This window comes from Tyto alba, unplaced genomic scaffold (assembly GCF_018691265.1).
Source record: "Tyto alba isolate M040663 unplaced genomic scaffold, T.alba_DEE_v4.0 Super-Scaffold_29, whole genome shotgun sequence".
NCBI lineage: Eukaryota > Metazoa > Chordata > Aves > Strigiformes > Tytonidae > Tyto > Tyto alba.
In genome coordinates this window covers 8,112,635-8,131,020 of record NW_024881303.1, presented here as the reverse complement: position 1 = coordinate 8,131,020, position 18,386 = coordinate 8,112,635, and the positions used below count along the sequence as shown (strand labels likewise).

Sequence of the window (18,386 nt, the reverse complement as noted above, 5' to 3'; positions counted from 1 at the left end):
CGCTCTCTCCATCACTGGCGCGACTTGAGGCCGCGGGGAGGGAGGGGAGGGGAGGAGAGGGGAGGGGAGGGGAGGAGGGGGAGGTCCCAGCACCGGGACGGGACGGGCGGGACGCGGGGCTGCCCGGGGAGCCAGAGGATGGAGCAGATGCCGCTGCTCAGAGCGGGAAAGGCGGTGAGGAGCTGCCTGGGGCGTCGCGGCAGGGGATGGGGATGTGAAACGCCAGAGCTAGGGAGGCGGGGGGGCAGCTCTACTCCGAGCCCGGGGTGGGGAGGGGGCACGGACGGATGTGAAACCTCCCGACAGGGCAGGCTGAAGGATGCACGGAGCGGATCGGCAGCCGCAGGGGTGCCAGTGCCTGCTGCAGCGCGGGGAGAGGGCGAGAGCTCTGCCCGCTTCAGAAGAGTGGGAGAAACATAATCCAGGGCCTGGAAAGGCTGGGGGGAGCGGTGAGTCCGATCTGGGACTCCTGGTGGTAAGAGCTGAGAGCTGAGCTCCAATTCCCTCCCGATTTATGTTGCCCCTTCCTTCCTCCGTGGCCACCACCAGATCCTGGGACACCGTTTTTTTTCCCTGAGCCTTTGGGATGCTCCATCACGGTGCCCTGGGCCTCCCCCTGGCATATACACCCGTGACGACCTAAAAAAGGCACCACAGCACCCTGAAATCCCACGGGCAGAAACTGGGATTGCTGCAGGAATAAAAGTTGCACAGCAAAACGACCCAAACCTCCTCCTAGACAAAACAGCAGGTCACTGTGGGGTGGGACAGCTCCTGTATCTCAGGCAGAAAGGGGGATTTTACTAGTGAGCACCCTCCTTCTGGCAATAGGTGGGATATCAGACTCAGCCCACCCCCATGACCAAGGGTCCAGCCAGCAAGGCTCAGAAAAAGTTTAAAAGGACTAAGTAAAATCTTCCCTGTGTAAAGCAGTGTGCACAAAGAGGGGAAATGCTTGTCCCAAATATCCTAACTCTACAGCTAGATACTGACAGATATGAGATTACCCTCCGCCCTCTCTGCCACGCCCCCCCCCCCCCCCCCCCAAAAAAAAAAAAAAAGGTGTATTTTTTTCAAAACCAGTTTCTCCAGACAGCTATGAGCTATGTGTAGAGGTCTTCTCTGGAAGAAGTGTGCCACTTCTAGACTTGGAAAAGGGGCTACCGAGGTTATCCTATCCTACTACTGAAGGTGACTCAAACTCTCAGCCAGTGCAAAACCCAAGGCAAGGTGCTTGGGAACACATTTGTTTAGGCAGCATTTGAAGCTCCTGGGCAACCCCCTGTTCTCTTGTGATCTGGAAGACGAGTGCCTCACACGTGTTGTGTCTGGGCATGTCATTGCCGGTAGGACACACTGAGCTCTGGTTGCTCCAGGGTCTCCGCGAGGGTCCTGCAGAGCAGCACGCACCAGGCTCAGTTCTCCTCCCTCTTACACAGTGGAGGCAAACTTCATCTGGCATCCGCTCGATCAGTATCTCATCCAGATTTTAACAAACCAAGTCTTGGCAGGCCTGACTCCCGGCTAACATATGGCAGCACGGCAGCCTCAAACCAGTCACTCCATTGGCTTTGAGTACCTGGTTGTATTTGGAGCTCAGCACGCACTGATGTGCACGCACACAGCTCCTCTGGTCCTCACAGTTTGAGAAAAGATCAGTCACGGCCACATACTTACTTCAAATTATCTCTGAAGCTTTACTTCTTTTATTGAGAAGTCAAATGAACTCAAAGTAATTTCAAATTTGAATTTCAAGGACAATAGGAAGGCACTGGAATTTAATTGATTTTGATTACCCACCTTATTATTATGCTGCCAGTAGTGATAGTTCAGGTTGGTGTAATTTTAAATTTACTGTGAGATGAATCTGACATTTCTCTGCTGCTGAATAGAGGACTTGAGCAATTCTTCAGCTCTTCACAAAGATGTCATAATTAATTCAGTAATATCACTTCTGTAAGCAGAGATAGAAAAGGAAGACACAGAAGCACCTACTCTGTGTCTAAGAGCTGAATGAACGACAGGCTTACTTACTCCACTCTTCCTGAAATTGATTGTATTTTTTTTTAACATTCAACACAATTTCTGCTGCAAAGACACATCTTCACCTCTCCTGTCAGCACACAAGCAGGACGACTTAGCTGGCAATAATTTACAGCCAAAAGGTCAGCTAATCTTTCTCCAGCTGGCTCCAAGAAGCATTTCCACGCCCTGATCAGCCCAGAGCAGATTCTTACACAATCCAAGTCCAGCTGCTTTTCTTTGTCCCCTTTCTGAAGGGGCAGAGAGCACAGGGAAACAGATCCCCTGCCAGTATAAAGCAGCAATGCTCTGCTAGCTGAAAGGGACCTCCATCAAGATGAACAGCAGAAGCTCCATGCCGTGCCATGCCATGCCATCCCATCCCACCCCATCCCATCCCCTTCCTCTTGCCATGGGAGAGCGAGAGATGACCTCCCCTTCTCGTCTGAAGAAGAGCTTTCCCCTCTGCCAGGGACGCCTGGTCGGGAATCGCTGCCCAGCTGAAGCACACAACGTTTTAATGCAATGGAAATTAAACAGAACTGTGAACTCGGACCAAAGTCTCTATTGACAGTGATATTATTTGAAAAGATAAGACTTTAAATGTGTACTCCACAAGATAAAGCCTGGACAGGCAGACAAAAGAAGAGCAGCTTTTTTCTTTTTTATTTTTTTTCAGTCTTTTGAAAGTAAGATTGCCTAGCATAGTCAGTGCTATAATAAATATATGTTTTTAAATGGTTTAGAGTAATTGGGAATATAAAACCCCAGAACATTAGCATTTACTTTATTTAACTGCCTCACAGAATTAGAAAAAATCAGTTCCTTCATTTCAAAGCAGTTACATCTCCTCAAGCCAACTGTTAAAGAAAAAGGAATTAAATTAATGTGCCCTTTTGAATCTAAGCACCAAACATTCAGATGTGTGCATAAAAGCACCAGTCCTCCCAGGCAGCATATACCTACACACGTGCTGTATTTCTAAACACAGTATGCAGAAGGTATTTTCAAAAGATAAGATGTACCTGAAACGTTTAGCAATTGTACCTGAACGGCTGAGCAGTTTCAGATGTGAGGAGTTACATCCTGGACCAATTTTTATCCCTGGCCTGGCCTGCTCAGCTGCCTCCAACAGACAAAGACCCCCCCAAGGCTTTCCCAGCCGCTGACTTGTCACAGCAGAGACAAGGAGCTCCAGTTTCTGGACCCTGCTCGTGCCTCCCAACGGTTGGCCAACCTCAGAGGGACCAGATGACTTGGGAGGCTAATCCTGCCTGCGCCTAAAATGCAGCCTCTGCATTTCATCCCAAAAGACCATTTTTTTCTGTTCTTTTCTGTACTAGAACTCTATTTTTCTGCTCTATCTTCCAGTTCATTGTGCAAGAAAATTTGTTGGTATTTTTAAATTTGTTATTTTTTTTTTGGACCTTTTTACATTTAAAAAACCTTCAAAAAACTTCAGAAACAAGCTGGGGAAGAGCAGAACTAATGAAGCCCATTTTCTTACACATTTGTGCTCTTTATCCCCTCCATCCTCCCCACCACCAACAACCAAATCCCACCACATCCCCTGGGACACCCCCAACTCAACCAGAGACAGCGCAAGAGGCACCAGCTGTCCCTGGTCTGGAGCTGCACGCCATCGTGATGGACCAGCTGACTGACCCTTGGCCATCAAACCTACTTCTGCTTCTCTGTAAATGATCCTCTGCCAGGTGACGAAATCTGTAGAAGCATAATTGTCTTTGAGACAGTTACCCTTCTTTCAAATGTGATTGAAATTGGCCAACCTGTTCAAAAATTATGATGGTGGGGGAGAGACTGTTGAGGAGACAGATGGCAGACAGCTCAGCTTCTTTAGCCTCAACTGAGCTGATTGAGAAGTGGGAATGCTTTCACCCTCTCATGAAAAATGATATCACTCTTTTGCTGAAATTCAAAACTTAGTTTCCTGACATTAAAAATGTGACTTTTCCAACTGGTCAAGATTAGGATGACATCAGGAACGTCTTGGCAAAACAATACTTGGTGCTTTGCCAAGGAATGAAGCCGCTCTGAGCAAGGAATTAAAACGCAGCTGGAGGCAGAACAGGATAATCGGAACAATAAAACAAAACGCAGCCAAGAGCCCCCAGGGAGCCTGGCAAGACCCACACGTGCTCGTGCTGAACAGCGGGCAACCCAGCAAGAGCAGCAGCAAGTGGATTGCTAAGCCCACCGTCGTATTTGCACGGCAGTGTTATACAGCAAGCACATAGAAAGCCCAAGTATTTCACCACTGATTTTATGGGCAGCCTCATTCGGGCCAAGCTGCCCAAATCTTGGCACCAAGACATATGGCCCATTCCCTGCTCCAAGTTCAACGCCAGCAGCTTCAGCGTAGAGTGTGCCGAGCTCACACGGGGACAAAGGCAGCTCTGCCCGGAGGAATAAAACAAAACCCATTCTGTCTAACCCCGTGCTGGTGATCAGGCTGAGAAAACCCACCCACTGTGACAATACCACCAGCTCCTTTGTCACCACACAGCGGCTGAGGACGTTCCCACAAGGACAGCGCCAGACTGCAGGAACAGCGAAGCACGTGTGGAGTGCCCAGGGGTGCCCAAGTCCCTCAGGGTAATTGCCGGAACCCCTCGGCCTGGGGTTTACATAGGGTGGGGTTGGCAGGGGAATTGAGGCCAGCTGATGGGCAGGGTGAATTTTAAGGGGTTTTCAGAAAAACGCGTGGGGTGAAACAGCGCGGTGAATAACCAGGCCAGGAGAGCCCAGCCCTGACTCGGCACCGGTGCCCACCCCAGCTCCCAACCCCCCGAGCAAGTCGCAGACAGCGCCTGGTTCTGCCGACCCCGCTCTGTGCCCCGAGGAGCTGCCGGGGGGCTGATTGCAGCCCAGAGGAAACCCCCCCAGCCCCCCCCTTTGCAGCCAGCCCCGCTCCCCAGGTCTCCAAATACGTAAAACTTCACCAGCCCTTTCCCACCCCTCTCAGCTGGTCATCCCACCAACGTTAGTCCTCCACAAAACACATATTTCATCACCAAGTTGCACCAAGGCGGGTAAGTTTTTCCAAACTGCCTCGTGTCTCTCTGAGCCTCCCAGAATACCCCCCATTTTCCCCCCGTCTTTCAGATGAAGCTGAGTTTTCCGTGTACCCAGGCGCGGCTCGTATCAGCCACTGTTGCTGAGGCTTCCAGGGACTGAAGCTACCAACCGTCACCAGAAAAAGAAACTCTATTTCTGGGCTGGTCCTGGAAAGCCAGCCCTGCGGATGCCAGCAGGGATTCAGAAATCGTGGTTTCTCATGTCTCCCTCAAAGACAGCACTGCTATTCTGAGAGGAACAAACTAACCCCTGTTCAAAAAACACAGTTTTGGAATTTTTTTTTTTTTTTAACTTCTTTCTCTGACTTAACGCAGGCATAATTACAGCTGCAACCTGGTAGAAGTACACAACACACACAAATACATCATGACCAGAGGTACGTGCAAGCACAAGCGCCCGCCAGATAAAGACATACCCCTCACTGCTCCGGTGATGTGCCTGGCCTCCTATCAGCCCAATTTCAGCTCTCCAGCCCAACACTGGAGCTCTCACCTCTGTTTCCAAAGCAAAACACATCCAGCCCGTGGCCACCCCGACCGCTACAGGGGCATCCCTCCGCGTCCCGTACACATGGCCAGGATGCCCACAAATCCGGTATCCTCACACAGGAGACACACGGGTGACACTGCCCCACGCGTGCCCTGGTGCAGGCACCAACACATTTGCGGGTGTAGAGGAGAACCGATGGCTGGGGGACCACCACAGAGCTGGGGGAGAGGGGCTGCTCCCCCAAGTCCTGCCAGGGGCTGGATGAGAGCTGGGGGAACAGCAGATGCCGAACGCGTAGCCAGCACTTTTCCCTCCCCACGTAGAGCTGGCTGGAAAGTGGTATAGAGGGGGAGGCAGAGACACAGTGGGGCATGGGAACCTCATCAGTCCCCCAAAGCCCCCCCAGCAGCTTCCACCTGCTGCTGCAGGGCCCCTCTGGCCATGCGGGTGGACAGGGGGACCAAGGCGGGGGGGATATTTCCCATTCCTCCCAGTTATGCATTATGCACCGGACACCTGCATCTCTGTTCCTAACAAAACACATCCACCTCTCCTTGATGCATATTCACTCGGTTCTGCCACAATACGAACAAAAAGGAAGATACACCAGTTTTGCATGTCTACATGAGCCATCTGCTTCTATTTTATTGATAAAAACCTGTAACAACAGCGTTCACCATAACAAAATAAGACTGTTTCTAAGGTGTGGATGGTTGTATGTGTGTGTGGATAATTTCAGCTCAGAATTCTGCAGAAGATGCAGCTTTTTTTTTTTCCAGTCAGATATCATCTAGACATTAGTATTCCTAACGCAGCATATAATTAGCGAAAGGCAATATATTGTATGATCATGCACGTTAGCACTTAAGTAGAATAAAAATGTTTCATTGTCAAGTACATGAAAAGCTAAGAATAAACCCATACCACTCTTCCTGTTGAATATCCAAACATCTTTTCATCGTATTTTTCATCTTTTTTATCACAGTTTTGCACTTCGGATATCTCTTTCAATCACACACAGAGCAAGTGAACTGATGCTCATACCATTCCGGTGGCCTCACCAGTCAATATCAGCCATTTATTAACTAGATTGAAGGTACAATTTTCAGTGCATATCTTTGAACTTTACAAAAGTGAAAAGGGTATATGAATTTGTTTCTTATAACCTTCACAGTATGAGCAATTCTCCTTTTATAGATGTATTTATCATAAAAATAATTCAGCAATAAATTCAAGCTCTAGAAGCCTTGCTTTTGTACCGACAGAAGTTAGGGACCCAGCATTTTTATTAATTTGTCTGTACTGTTATTATTTAAGGTCATCAATTTATAGATAAATTTTGTGCTTGTACATCTCAGGCTGGGAAAGGAGATCCGAGATCTCTATTACTCTTGACGTACCCTCAGCCACGGGGCTGAATTACTCAGAAAACCAACCTGCTCGCTACCTGCCCACGGTCTGTGCCGAGGATACGAGAGCAATGAAAGGAAAAACCTGAAGGGTGGATTATTCTACTAAACACCCGGAGGGAGATGCAGGAAGTGGGCTTACAACGCTGCCCTGCGGCCGCGCTCCCCGGCAGCGGGGGGAGGCCGGGGAAGGACCGCTGCGTGACCGGGCGCGCGGGGGAAGAGGAGATGCACACACACACCCCAGCCACCCCATCGCCAGTGTCCAGCTGGGAGTGCAGTGGTGGGACAACAAATACTCATACCTGTCAGAAATGGTGTATCGTTCCAATATAAGAAAGAACACCAGTGCACACTAAAAATAACTTACTATATACAGGACATTTAAATCAACAGTCAAATACACATTGAGATGTGCTTCATGCAAATGCCTGGGAGCACTCTACCACAAAAAAACATTTTTATATACACACATATAAATGCCACGCAGTATTTAAATGGTAAGTCTACCAAATGATTACTTCATTTACTCTTCTCGACAAACAAAACCCTCTGCTGGGAAAAAGTCAATGAAGTGGTTACAGCTGAGAATACAGCAGGACAAAAACCACAGCGATGCCAGCAGAGGACCACGGGAGAGATGTGGTACCAGTTTAATTGGAAAACTTGTGCTTGAGGTGCCACGTAGTAACAGGAAGAGATTGGAGGATAGGTTTTATCCTGAGCACCGTGAACATAAAATATTGCTATGAGGCATGGACCTGACTTGGAGCAGAGCACTATAGACACTAATGAGAGGATGGGAGATGCAATGATGGAGACAGCATGAAGGAAAAGCACCTGGAAACCGTTAACAGGTCATAACAGGGGTGAGGAAAGCTGGAAAAATTGTATGATTTTTCCCAGCTGCTAATGAAGAGAGAGATTTGCAACGTTCTCCCAAGTCTGAGAAATTAAGGGAGAGGGAAGTATTTGGCACAGTAAAATGCCTTCCCTGGAGGTCAAGGCTAATTAATGGTTGTGGGAGTCAGGAAAGAATATAGCTTTTGTCTGAATCCTGAATCCTTCTCGTTCTTCACCCGTGGCCTAGATCAGCTTTTTGTCTCTTGTTACTCAACGAGATCAGCCCACACTGGGTATGACATTACAGGGGATAGACACTGCCAGAGTATTTGCTATCTATTCAGTGGTCACCCATTTACAGCTGGGAGGAAATGCAAGAGCCAAGAGGTGATGTCCTCACTTCCTCACACCTGCAGCTGCCCAAGGATCTGCGGTTTCTGTTAAATCACTTTTGTTGAGTAAAACCCAACAATTTGCTTTCCAATTTTCTAAAGGAGACAAGTGACTAACAGGTCTGAATGGAGCTTCATAGCTCCCATCTGGCTCTTGGGTGCCTTCAACCTTTTCCAACCTCAGCTGCCTAATGCTCACTGGATGCAACATGGTGAGTGCACAGTTCTTTGTCGTGTAAGATCGTATGGATTATCACAGCCTGTCTGCATTGCTGTCAAGTGGCAGGCTTCCTTGTGCTTCATCAGTGGTACTTCACAGGATTCAGGGGTTTTGGTCCCTGTGATGGGCAACGGCCAAATCCCATGCATGTTCCCAAATTAGGATCAAAAAGTCTCAACATGGGACATTTATCTGCCTTTTACAAGCACTGGGTTTTCCCTGCTCTGTGTATAAAGACCTGTCTAGTGACAGAGCTTTTCTTGGGCTGTTCAGCTCTGCAGCAAGTTCTTAAAATTCATCCTGCCATGACAAACTCAGGAGCAGAGGAGGGAAAAAAAAATCTCACCTTCATCCTTCTATTTTGGGGGAGCAGCACAGGGAGAGCCCAGCCTGCAGCAATCCTCTTACACCCTCGTTTGTACAGATGGCTTGTGTGGAGAAGAGAGGGATTGTAACGCCAGAAGAGATGAATGGTATCTACCAAGTTCTTTATCCAAGCTACAGTATTGACCTATATCTGCTTCATAAAGGTGAAAAAACATGGATAGCTGTGTGGGTTGAGCGGGAACATCTTCCTGCTGCCAGCTGGCAAACAGCTTGGGGATTACAGCATGAGGATTAATAGCCTTTGTCATTTGTAAGTGCAGATGCTAACCTTACTCACATGACAGACTGATCTTCTTTGGATTCTGTGCCTGTTTGCTGTTCCAGAAAGATGACCTTGGGCTGCTGTGAGAGACAAAATATTTACACACTCATTTCTTAAGGCCTACAGCATAGGCTGCAGGAAGACACAAGCTCACTCTGCACTGGAAGAAAAAAAAAAAAAAAAGAAAAAAAGCTGTGTGCCTTCAGCAGATCTGGAGCTCAGGAATCATGCAGAGAAACCGGGTTTCACCTCAGGCTTGATGCCACTGCAGCCTGGCTGTGCTGCTTTCTGGAGTACAGAGTTAGCAAACTCTCAGCTCTACACAGCACAAGCACACTGAGAGCCTTCCCTCCCCACCGCCTCCCCAGCCACTGCTTGGGGTTTTCATTTCTTGCATGACAGCTTGTTAAATCTGCACCAGATTCCAAATAAACACTCAAACCAGCTATGCTGAATTATCCTGTATGTCTTTCCAGGCTTTAGGATCTGTCAGCTTCTGCCTGCTTTTATCACAGAAGCAGATCAGTTGGAAGCCAGCGTCACTGCCTGGGGTATGAGAACGTATTTGCTGGGGTAGCGCACACTGAAGGGAAAAACCTGCCTCATTCAAAGTGTGAGCTCTTCTACAAACCCTGGCTGTTCTGGCTGTTTTTTTATTATTTGTTTGTTGTTTTTTTTTTTCCCCCCCTCAAACCATAGTTGCAAACTTCACACTTAATACATTTTAAATGGAAAGTGGATGCTCCTGCATACTAATTCCTTCAGGCTCTGTTGTCCTTTTAGAGAACACAATGCTTACAAAAAAAAAAAAAAAAAAACAAACCAAAAAAAAAAAAAAAAAACAAAAACAGAAGAAAGCAAATACAGAACAGGTTGTTTCCTCTGTCATTAACTCAGTCCACACTGAGGTGAAAGGGTGTCACTACTTTGTGATTACTAAATTATCACAGCCCAACCAACAAGCTTCAAACTCCACAAGCGGACTAGAGATCAGGGAGGCAAGGTCTTGACAATGAGCATCGTAACTTGAAGATGACCTCTCCAGGAGTCAGCTTCCCTTGAGCCCTGGGATAATGCGATAGGGAAGGCCACATTCTTTGCTCAGCCTTCCTGTCCACCTTTTGTGGTGAAGGGCAGAAGGCAGCTGAGAGGCAGAGAGATGAAGTGCAGTGATCATACAGATTAAAGATGATGATAAATATGGGAGTGGAAAGAAAGCTCTGCAGGCACACTAACTCCAAGGTCACCAAGGACCAGCTTCAACTGAAGGAGAAAATGAACTGCCACCAGAGGAAACGCCTGTTCCTCTGCCGAGCTGCCACCCTAGCCTTTATGCTGGAGAGCTGATCAACAGCAGCTGGCAGCCTTTGGTTCTGTGTGTCCAAGATCATCTACAGACATTCATGACTGAAGATCAGCCCACTTTGCAAAGCACCAAATAACTTCTCAGGATCTGCAGCCGCTAAGAATATATCCAAGTATTGTTCGTGTGCCCCAGGAGCTGCACAACTCATATTGCCCTGCGAGGGAAACACAGAGAAGCCAGAGCGACAGGAGTGAGCTGCCCACAGCATGGTTCAGGTAATTAAAGACATATGTAAAAAAGAAACCCAAACAAATCAAATGACATAGCAGACCATCCAGGTAAAGCCTTTACAAATGGGCACTTCAGTAAGCTACAGCTGTAGGTCCATGGGCTAAAAGAGGTACTCGTTTCTGTGGGCATCAGTTGAAAGTCAGGGAATATAAATGTGGGGAGATCATTCCGTTCTGTTGTTGATACACGTTAAAAACAAAAAATAAAGTAACAGCACAGAGCCTAGCAGGACAGGGGCATGCTGGCTGGAGAGACACCAAGAGAGGAACAGACTGCAACCAGCTGAACAATGCTGTTTGAGATAGAGATGCATCCAGAGCACTTGCCCACCACATCCTGGGCTTATGCCAGTGCAGTTAGCTCCTTCTCACACAATAGTTTCGTGGGGTTTCAGGCTTTTTTTTTTTTTCTTTTTTCCCCAAGAGAAGAAAATTCAAATAAGCTACAAGGCAGTGATGTCAAAAGGGGATGAATTATCTTAGAAAACATGAGTGCATTAGGAACCTCCATAATCTGGACTTGCAAGTGCCCAAGCAGTCCCAGAACCAGGGCAGCCGCTGCTTTCCCGCACGCTGAATGTCCCACGGCTCTCCCCCCCTCTTGGAGCCCCACAGAAGCAGAGATCAAGTATCAGCATCAGCACCCATGTGAGCGGAGGCCAGTGGAGCACAGGGCCCCAATTCTATCAACTATGGCCAGCTGGGAGCCAACTGCAAGTCACGATTCCCAGGGAATGGAAATCTTTCTGGAAATTCAGTCTTGTCAGCCATTTCTAAAGGAAACAAGGGGTTAAAGCAGTGACTGAAAGGGCAGTGGTATTTACATAAGAAAGACCATGAGCACAAGCCAAGCCTGTATCAATATTAGCAATGATTAATTCAATCTGTCAATGGAAAGAATTACGGGAGCTCTGGAATACGGTGGAGCTGCTGCAAAGCCTTCACTTCACAGAGTGTCAATACTGAAAAGCAAAAGAAACCACAAAATCAACAAAAATCCCCCCAAAATGGCGAGCAAGCATGAGCACCCTCATCACTGTGTTCACCCCAAGACTCCTGAATTCCTCCATTGCTTCTGTAGGAGCTTAATGAACCTCACAAATGCACTGCTCCACGTGGATGCACCAACAGGTTCAGCCGCAGCTCCAAAAAAACAGTGCTCCCCTCGTCTCACCCCTTTTCCCTTCCCTCCAAGTTTTTCTGGTAAAATATCAGGCCAAAATTTTGCAGTGATGCAGCAACCTGCTTCTATCTGAAAGCAAAGTTTTAAAATGTGCTCAGATATTAACTTACTCTAAGAAAGCTATTTTCACTTGCTTTCCTCTGACTCCTAATATTCTACACTGAAATTATATATTAAAATTCAATTCCTTTAATGCTGTATCTTCAGAAAAGATCTTGATGTGAAAACAGCATGGAAGTCCAAAACCAGTTTGCTTCATTGCTTTTTAAAATTAACTTTTCCAAGGTTTTTTTTTAATCACACTATTATAAATCTGGGTTATCTCCAGTTCACTGCTGAAACGTACTATCAACTTACACATTTCCCTTAGCTAATCATTAAGCATAAGCAACACTTTGCAGGTTAAAGAAGTTATGAAGAGAATCTCAGTAAATTTATTATACATACACATCCCAGGTAATAAGATTACTTATAAACACTTGTATATACATTTGACGCAGTTCAGGAAAAAAGACTCAGAGATTGGAAAACAACTGAAACCAGCAAATGCACTGTTTGATTTGGGCTGTTTCCTCTACTTTTTTCGCAGAAGAAAAGTACATGATAAAAACCCATTTCTATTCTGCTGGCTACCACTCAAATGCTCATTTAATCTCGCATTGGTAATACAGCAGCATTAACAGTGCAGTCAAAAATGTATTTGTTTGCTGAGCTGTTATTTGGGTTAGATCCTGCTTTGTGACACAAAGCCCCAGTAGAGCAAAGCCAGATATTACGCTAGCTTCCCTAGGCAGTGGAGGGCAACCCTCCTCCATAGCATACCCACCGGTCTCACTGGAAAAACGATGCTTGGAGAGGTAAGTGATAAGAATATATAAAACCATGGTGTGTAGAATAATTTGTCTCACCTATACCAGAAGTCCTGCTACATGCAGATTATTCCATCTGCCTCATGAGGACAGACAAAGCCTGTGTGTAGGACACCAAGTGATAACCCGTGTGTATCACACCACTGCCCTGCAGGGTCTGGCTAGCTTGGATGCGATGCAAGCCAGCGCCCAGGCTCAGTTTTGGTCAAACAGCCAGTGCCAAACCTTGCACTAGTTAGATTTGCACAGCACCGCTGAAGGGAAGGAGACAGCTGTGGTGCAGTAGGAAGCAGAATTTGGTGCCAGGTCTCAGTAAATGACAAAAACAAAACATGAAGTGATTCAGTACAGGCAAACCTTTAAAGAAAAATATTTCCTGTGTCTTGCTATCAGCAGGAGTGGAGAAATGCCAGTCCTCTCCTAGAGAGCGCAGAGAACAGGAAATTGGGCAGCTGACAGCATTTGAAGGTGGCAGCACCTTACTGTCTACACACCAGCACTGCACTAGAGGATGAACACCCTCTTCTGTGTCGCACACAGCGTCGCGACAGCTCACACCCAGTAAACTTTCAGTGGTCAAGCAGCAGACTAAGACACACCCCCTATTCATTGTCTCCATGACTTGAACTCACAGAGTCGGGGAAAAAAGATTAAAATGGAAAAGAAAATACTGTCTGAAAAGTAACTACATAGAAGTGTCATCACCTCTTCCAGCAAGCCTGTTCCTTGCAACATTTGCAGTTAGAGGCAGGAAGAGTAACACTTTTCTCTGGCATTAGTTCAGCAGAGCCAGCAGCCCCTTAGGGGGGTCCCCTGGACCCTACTCCTTGCCTGCAGGAGAGCTCGCCCCAAAGACGAGGTGACATGGTCTGGCACCCTCTACTGCTCAGTGTGCCAAAAACGGTCCCCTTTCAGGTCCCGAGCAGATATTACAGGATTGCACATTTGAAGACGAGCCCTGAGCAAACTGAGCTGTGCTTAACTGAACTGCAGAGAAACCATGAATCTAAAGCCTTCCTGTGTAATGCTCACAGAAACGCTTTCCTGAATGAACCTCACTTTTAAAAACCAAAGTAACACATGGGCAAAACAATGATGCAGGAAAGAGTGATTCAGGCACAAAGGTGTATGTGCAGCTTGTTCTGGTCTTTTTTGGTATTTGTGATGACAGAAGCCATGAACTTCGAGTAAGCATCTACACATGCATTGTATAACTCCAATATAAAAGTGATGATAGTTATCTCCCGTGCAAACCTATGGCAACGCAGGCTAACAAGTGCACAGGATGCCTAATTAAAAATACTGATAGTGTTTAGTCCTAATATCAATTGTTAGTACAGAACAGTAGTAATGTCTAGGCACTTAAAAGTTGACAGAGAATTCAAGAGTGTTTTCCCATGCTGCTGAAAAATATATCATCCAGTCTACAGTGGTATCAAATGCTTACTTCTAGGACTTAGAAATATGATAATAAAAGGGAGAGAACGTGATCTGCATGCAGGTTAGCCTTTCTGTGAGCTATCTGCGTGTCAAGAATATTTGCAAACTTCATTAATATAAATAAGGGGAGGAAGGGAAGAGTTTACCCCAGAAGAAAACAGCATTAAAATCAGTCCGTGATGGTTAAGCCTACAACAAAATGAGCAAGACAATGACCAAGGAAAGGATTTTGTAGGTATTCCCATTGCTTCTCCTTAGGTTTAATTATCTGGATGTAGAAAACGCAGGATAACTTGGAAAGACAAGAACTGAACTTGCTTCCCAGGCCTTGCCACCTGTAATACCCATGACTGCTGACACTGAAAAGTCAGATTAAAGTGTATGCGACCTGTCAGAGCATGGCGCTTGCCATGGGATAGCTGTTTTCTGCTGACTGAGGACAAGGGAAGACTGCCCACAGTCCCAGGACCCGCAGGCTGCCCTGCTAACCCCTAGGACTCCAGCAGCGTGTGCCACCTGCAGACTTGCGTCCCCTTCGACTCCTTCATTTCCTGCCAATGACTTTGCTCTTCCTCTCCACTGCTGTTCTGACCCATAGAAATCCAGCCGATCATCTCTTTGCGCTTCATGCTGCGCCTGTTGTATATGGAGACCATTAGCGTGACATCAGAGAGCTGGAAGAGGGCAACCTGGAAGATGAAAGTTTCCTTGTAGACAGGGTTGGGCTGTCCTCGGCGGATGGAGGTCTTGCAGCGAGACATCTCCTGACCCACAGAGTTGAGCAGGCAGAGCTTCCCGTAGGTGTCTAGGACAAAAAAGAGGAAATAATATGTTTGGCACAGATGACAGACTAAATGAAAGCCCCAAGTGGTCAAAAAACACCCCAAAAAACTCCAAGTAGAGCATCTTTGTCTGCAGTGAATAACAGATGAGGTCTGGACTGTTCTCCTTAGTAAAATCTGTGGGATGAGAATCAGCAGGTGAAAGCACCTCTTGGATTTTCTCATATTCAGCTAGGGAGAAAAAGGAAGAAAACTGATGTGTGTTTTAGCCCTGCTCTCTTGGAAAGAACAGGAAATCTGGTTGCCAAGCCTAGCAAACCTGTCTAAGACTAACTATGAGCATCACTACAGATTTTCCACATCAAATGGTGTGTCTCTACCTTCCCCTCTTCTCCCTCACAATTAAGCTTTGTTGGGGTTGTCTTGCCAGGGCTTCCCTTGGCTGCACTTGCCCCTCCACCACCCTCCTTTGGAAGGATGCCTCTATGACCTATTATTTGAGATAGCAAACAAAAAGGGTCCTAAAAAGGAGGGAAAGGAAACCTGCAGAGACGGTGGAATTATTTGATCTCGCGTGACAGTTTCAAGGCTTTTTCAAAATTCTCATCTTACTTTTTGGACTCAAGGTCAATTTTATTCACTATTTAAGTCAATACAAGGAGTAAAAATTCTTAGTAGAGACAGGAAGGGATGGTCCAAGTCAGTGTTCCTGTAAGTCCACTCTTAAAACTCTTGCTGACTCCTGTTTTAATTAGTTCACCTCTGTTAAGTGATCGTTAACACTGTGGTCTCAGGCAGAACTCTGTGGTCCCAAAGCTCCACAGACCCAGCTCAGTGTAAGTTTTCACCTTGCTCTGCACATGACAGTAACCGATCACTTGGCTAGAAAAGTCCCCTCCTAACCCCTTCGAAATCTGTGCCTGGGTTTCTGCAAGTGAGTATTACTTCAGAGTGTGCTGAAGATAGGAAATAAATAACAAGCCTCCGTCTCTTGTCTACAGCATGTCTATCCTCTTCTGTTCCCGTCTGATGTGCTATTTTACGCACTTATCTACTGAGCAACACAAGGTGTGAAATTACACTTCAGGTGTGAAAACACTTCTGTGTCTCCAATGCAGGGCTTTCCGCTCCTCTCAAACTGTTCCACTGAAAAAGCTGTCAGGAGACTGACAATCGAGGAGCAAATTATGAGCCTGCACAGCTGTACAGCTATCAAGTTACTGCACAGAAAGTTCAGTCCAATCATTAGCTGGAGGTGCCAGCTTGGCTCCCAGTGTAACACTGGAGATGAAGTAGATCTTGCCAACAAAGACGCACTCGTTAGAAAAGCAGAGCTCTGACATGAAATAGTTTCCTGATTGTATCTGGGAAGGAAAGAACTGCTTTATCAAGAGGTGGACTAATTCCCACAGCAATATTCAATGTTGGTGGCACTGAGGGACTGAAATCTGTAACAACTTCAGACCCATCAGAAACACAAAGCCCAAGAGACGACTCTCTCTTCTGGCTCGACTCAACGTGAAACCACGCAAGGTAACTACCAGCCACAATCTCTTCCAGTACTCATAGAGATGTCACTTTGCTTTGCACTGACAAAGCGTAACATGAGCTGAAGCATTCTTCATGTGGAAGGCTGCTGGTCTGAAGCTGCGGGGAACTCCCCGGAAATAAATATAAGTGGGGAGTAGAGGTTTTATGTTTTATTTTTTCATATATTCACCCTTTTTTTGTGAGGAGGGGATTTCAAAATAGTGAAAGATCTCCACGAGGCTGAATTTTAAATACAAACAGCTAATTAGTACAATTCCCTGTTCGAATTTTAAAACTTTTCTTTCTTTCAAACTGAACACTTACATTTTCTACAAAATTTCAGTATATTTCCAAACCAATCCCCATTTACAGGCCGAAAGCTGAAGGGGCTTGTTTCTGCTGACATGCAAGAGAGGCGAGTGGCGAGACCTAGAAATTAATGGAGACGAGACCCTTCCTATTTGCTCCTGGCCCAAACCCTCCATTTTTCTCTAGATATATTCTTGGAGTCATGTCGTTTTCCCCAGTACCCTCTGAGGGTTTTGCTGAGGGTGAGGGGATTTGTTTGGGATCACAGCAGGGGCTGGGTACGGTCAGCAAGGGCAGAGGTGGAGCATGGAGCAGCCCCGGCGAGGTCCTGCCCCTCGGCAGCTCCTGGGAGGGTTTCCCCGGCGGTGCTGGGGCAGGGGATGAGCAGAGCGGAGCAGCAGTACACAGTCAGGGACTGCTGCAAACACCCTCGCTGCCATCCCACCTGAGCATGGCAATGTCCAACGTAGCTAACAGCAGATTAAGTACTTTTTTTAGCTTATCTTCCCCTGCCACTTGAGGGAAAGGTCATCCACACATGATTATCTCTTTTTCTGAGAAGACAGGGAGAGGACTGAGGTCTAGATTTTCCTCTCAGTAAACATTCCTATCATCCTTCCTTCTGACTGCCACCAGTATTGGCAGCTCAGGAGGGATTCATCACACCTAGCTGCAGGCACATTCATTCGAGCGGTCCCCAAAAGAGTCAACCCATTTATCATCAGTACCACCAAAGAAACACGTGGCATAATTCAGCAGCGATCTAGTAGACAATGCTACCTTTACAGATGATTTAGGTTTTCACACTAGAGCAAGTGCCACAGCTAAAACACCTCATATGACGCTGTTTCAGGATGTCACAGTTAATTTTCCAGGCAATGAATGGATGAGTTTCTTGCAGTCGTAAACTCAAGGCTGTCACATCCCTGACTGAGGCCTCAACTTTTGCAAGTGAGGAGTAATATAGCTGATTCTGAGATCAGTCAGAAAATTAGGCTTTTTCTCTAATACACATCATCAGATCTGCTACTGATTTCTATACCACAGTACTGCCTATACAGTACCAAGGTCAGTGGGAATTCTGCACCTATCATCTGGATCAGGCAAGAACATTCAGGCTGGAAGAAGACTACGCTCAGGGCAGAGCTAATATCAGGAGCCCTATTCATCCCCGTATAAACACAGGCACAAAACCAGTGCAAGTGACAACTAAATCAGGCTGCTAATTCTTCTCAAATTTATGCTACTGGGTGCATTTTACCAGCCAAAAGAATCAAGCTTGCCTGAACAGAAATAAAAGAGTAGGTGTGGATAATATATTTAGCATCTAAAATTTGCCTTGCAGAACTGGTATGCATGAGGCTGTGCTGTTATTCGGCTTCACTAACTACCTTTTAAGACTGTGGTTTGCCCTTACTGCATTGTGCTCCTTGCAGCATCTTTTTAGGTGTCTCATCAGGAAACGCTTCCTAGTTCTTCCCGTGGTCCAGTATGTTCCTCTGAGATGGAAAATTCTCCCTTCTGGTTGGCTTTGCCAAAGAAAATCCATCCCCA

At 46.6% G+C, this 18,386-nt stretch overlaps 1 protein-coding gene across 1 annotated transcript in view; it reads right to left on the bottom strand.

The window, feature by feature from the left end:
- Window positions 1–6,220: 6,220 nt before the first annotated feature.
- Window positions 6,221–18,386, bottom strand: part of SYT16 (synaptotagmin 16) — a 117,886-nt gene continuing 105,720 nt past the window's right edge. The window contains 1 exon segment of the mRNA XM_042799099.1: window positions 6,221–15,016. Coding sequence (XP_042655033.1) covers window positions 14,703–15,016 — 314 coding nt within the window. The 3' untranslated portion in view covers window positions 6,221–14,702.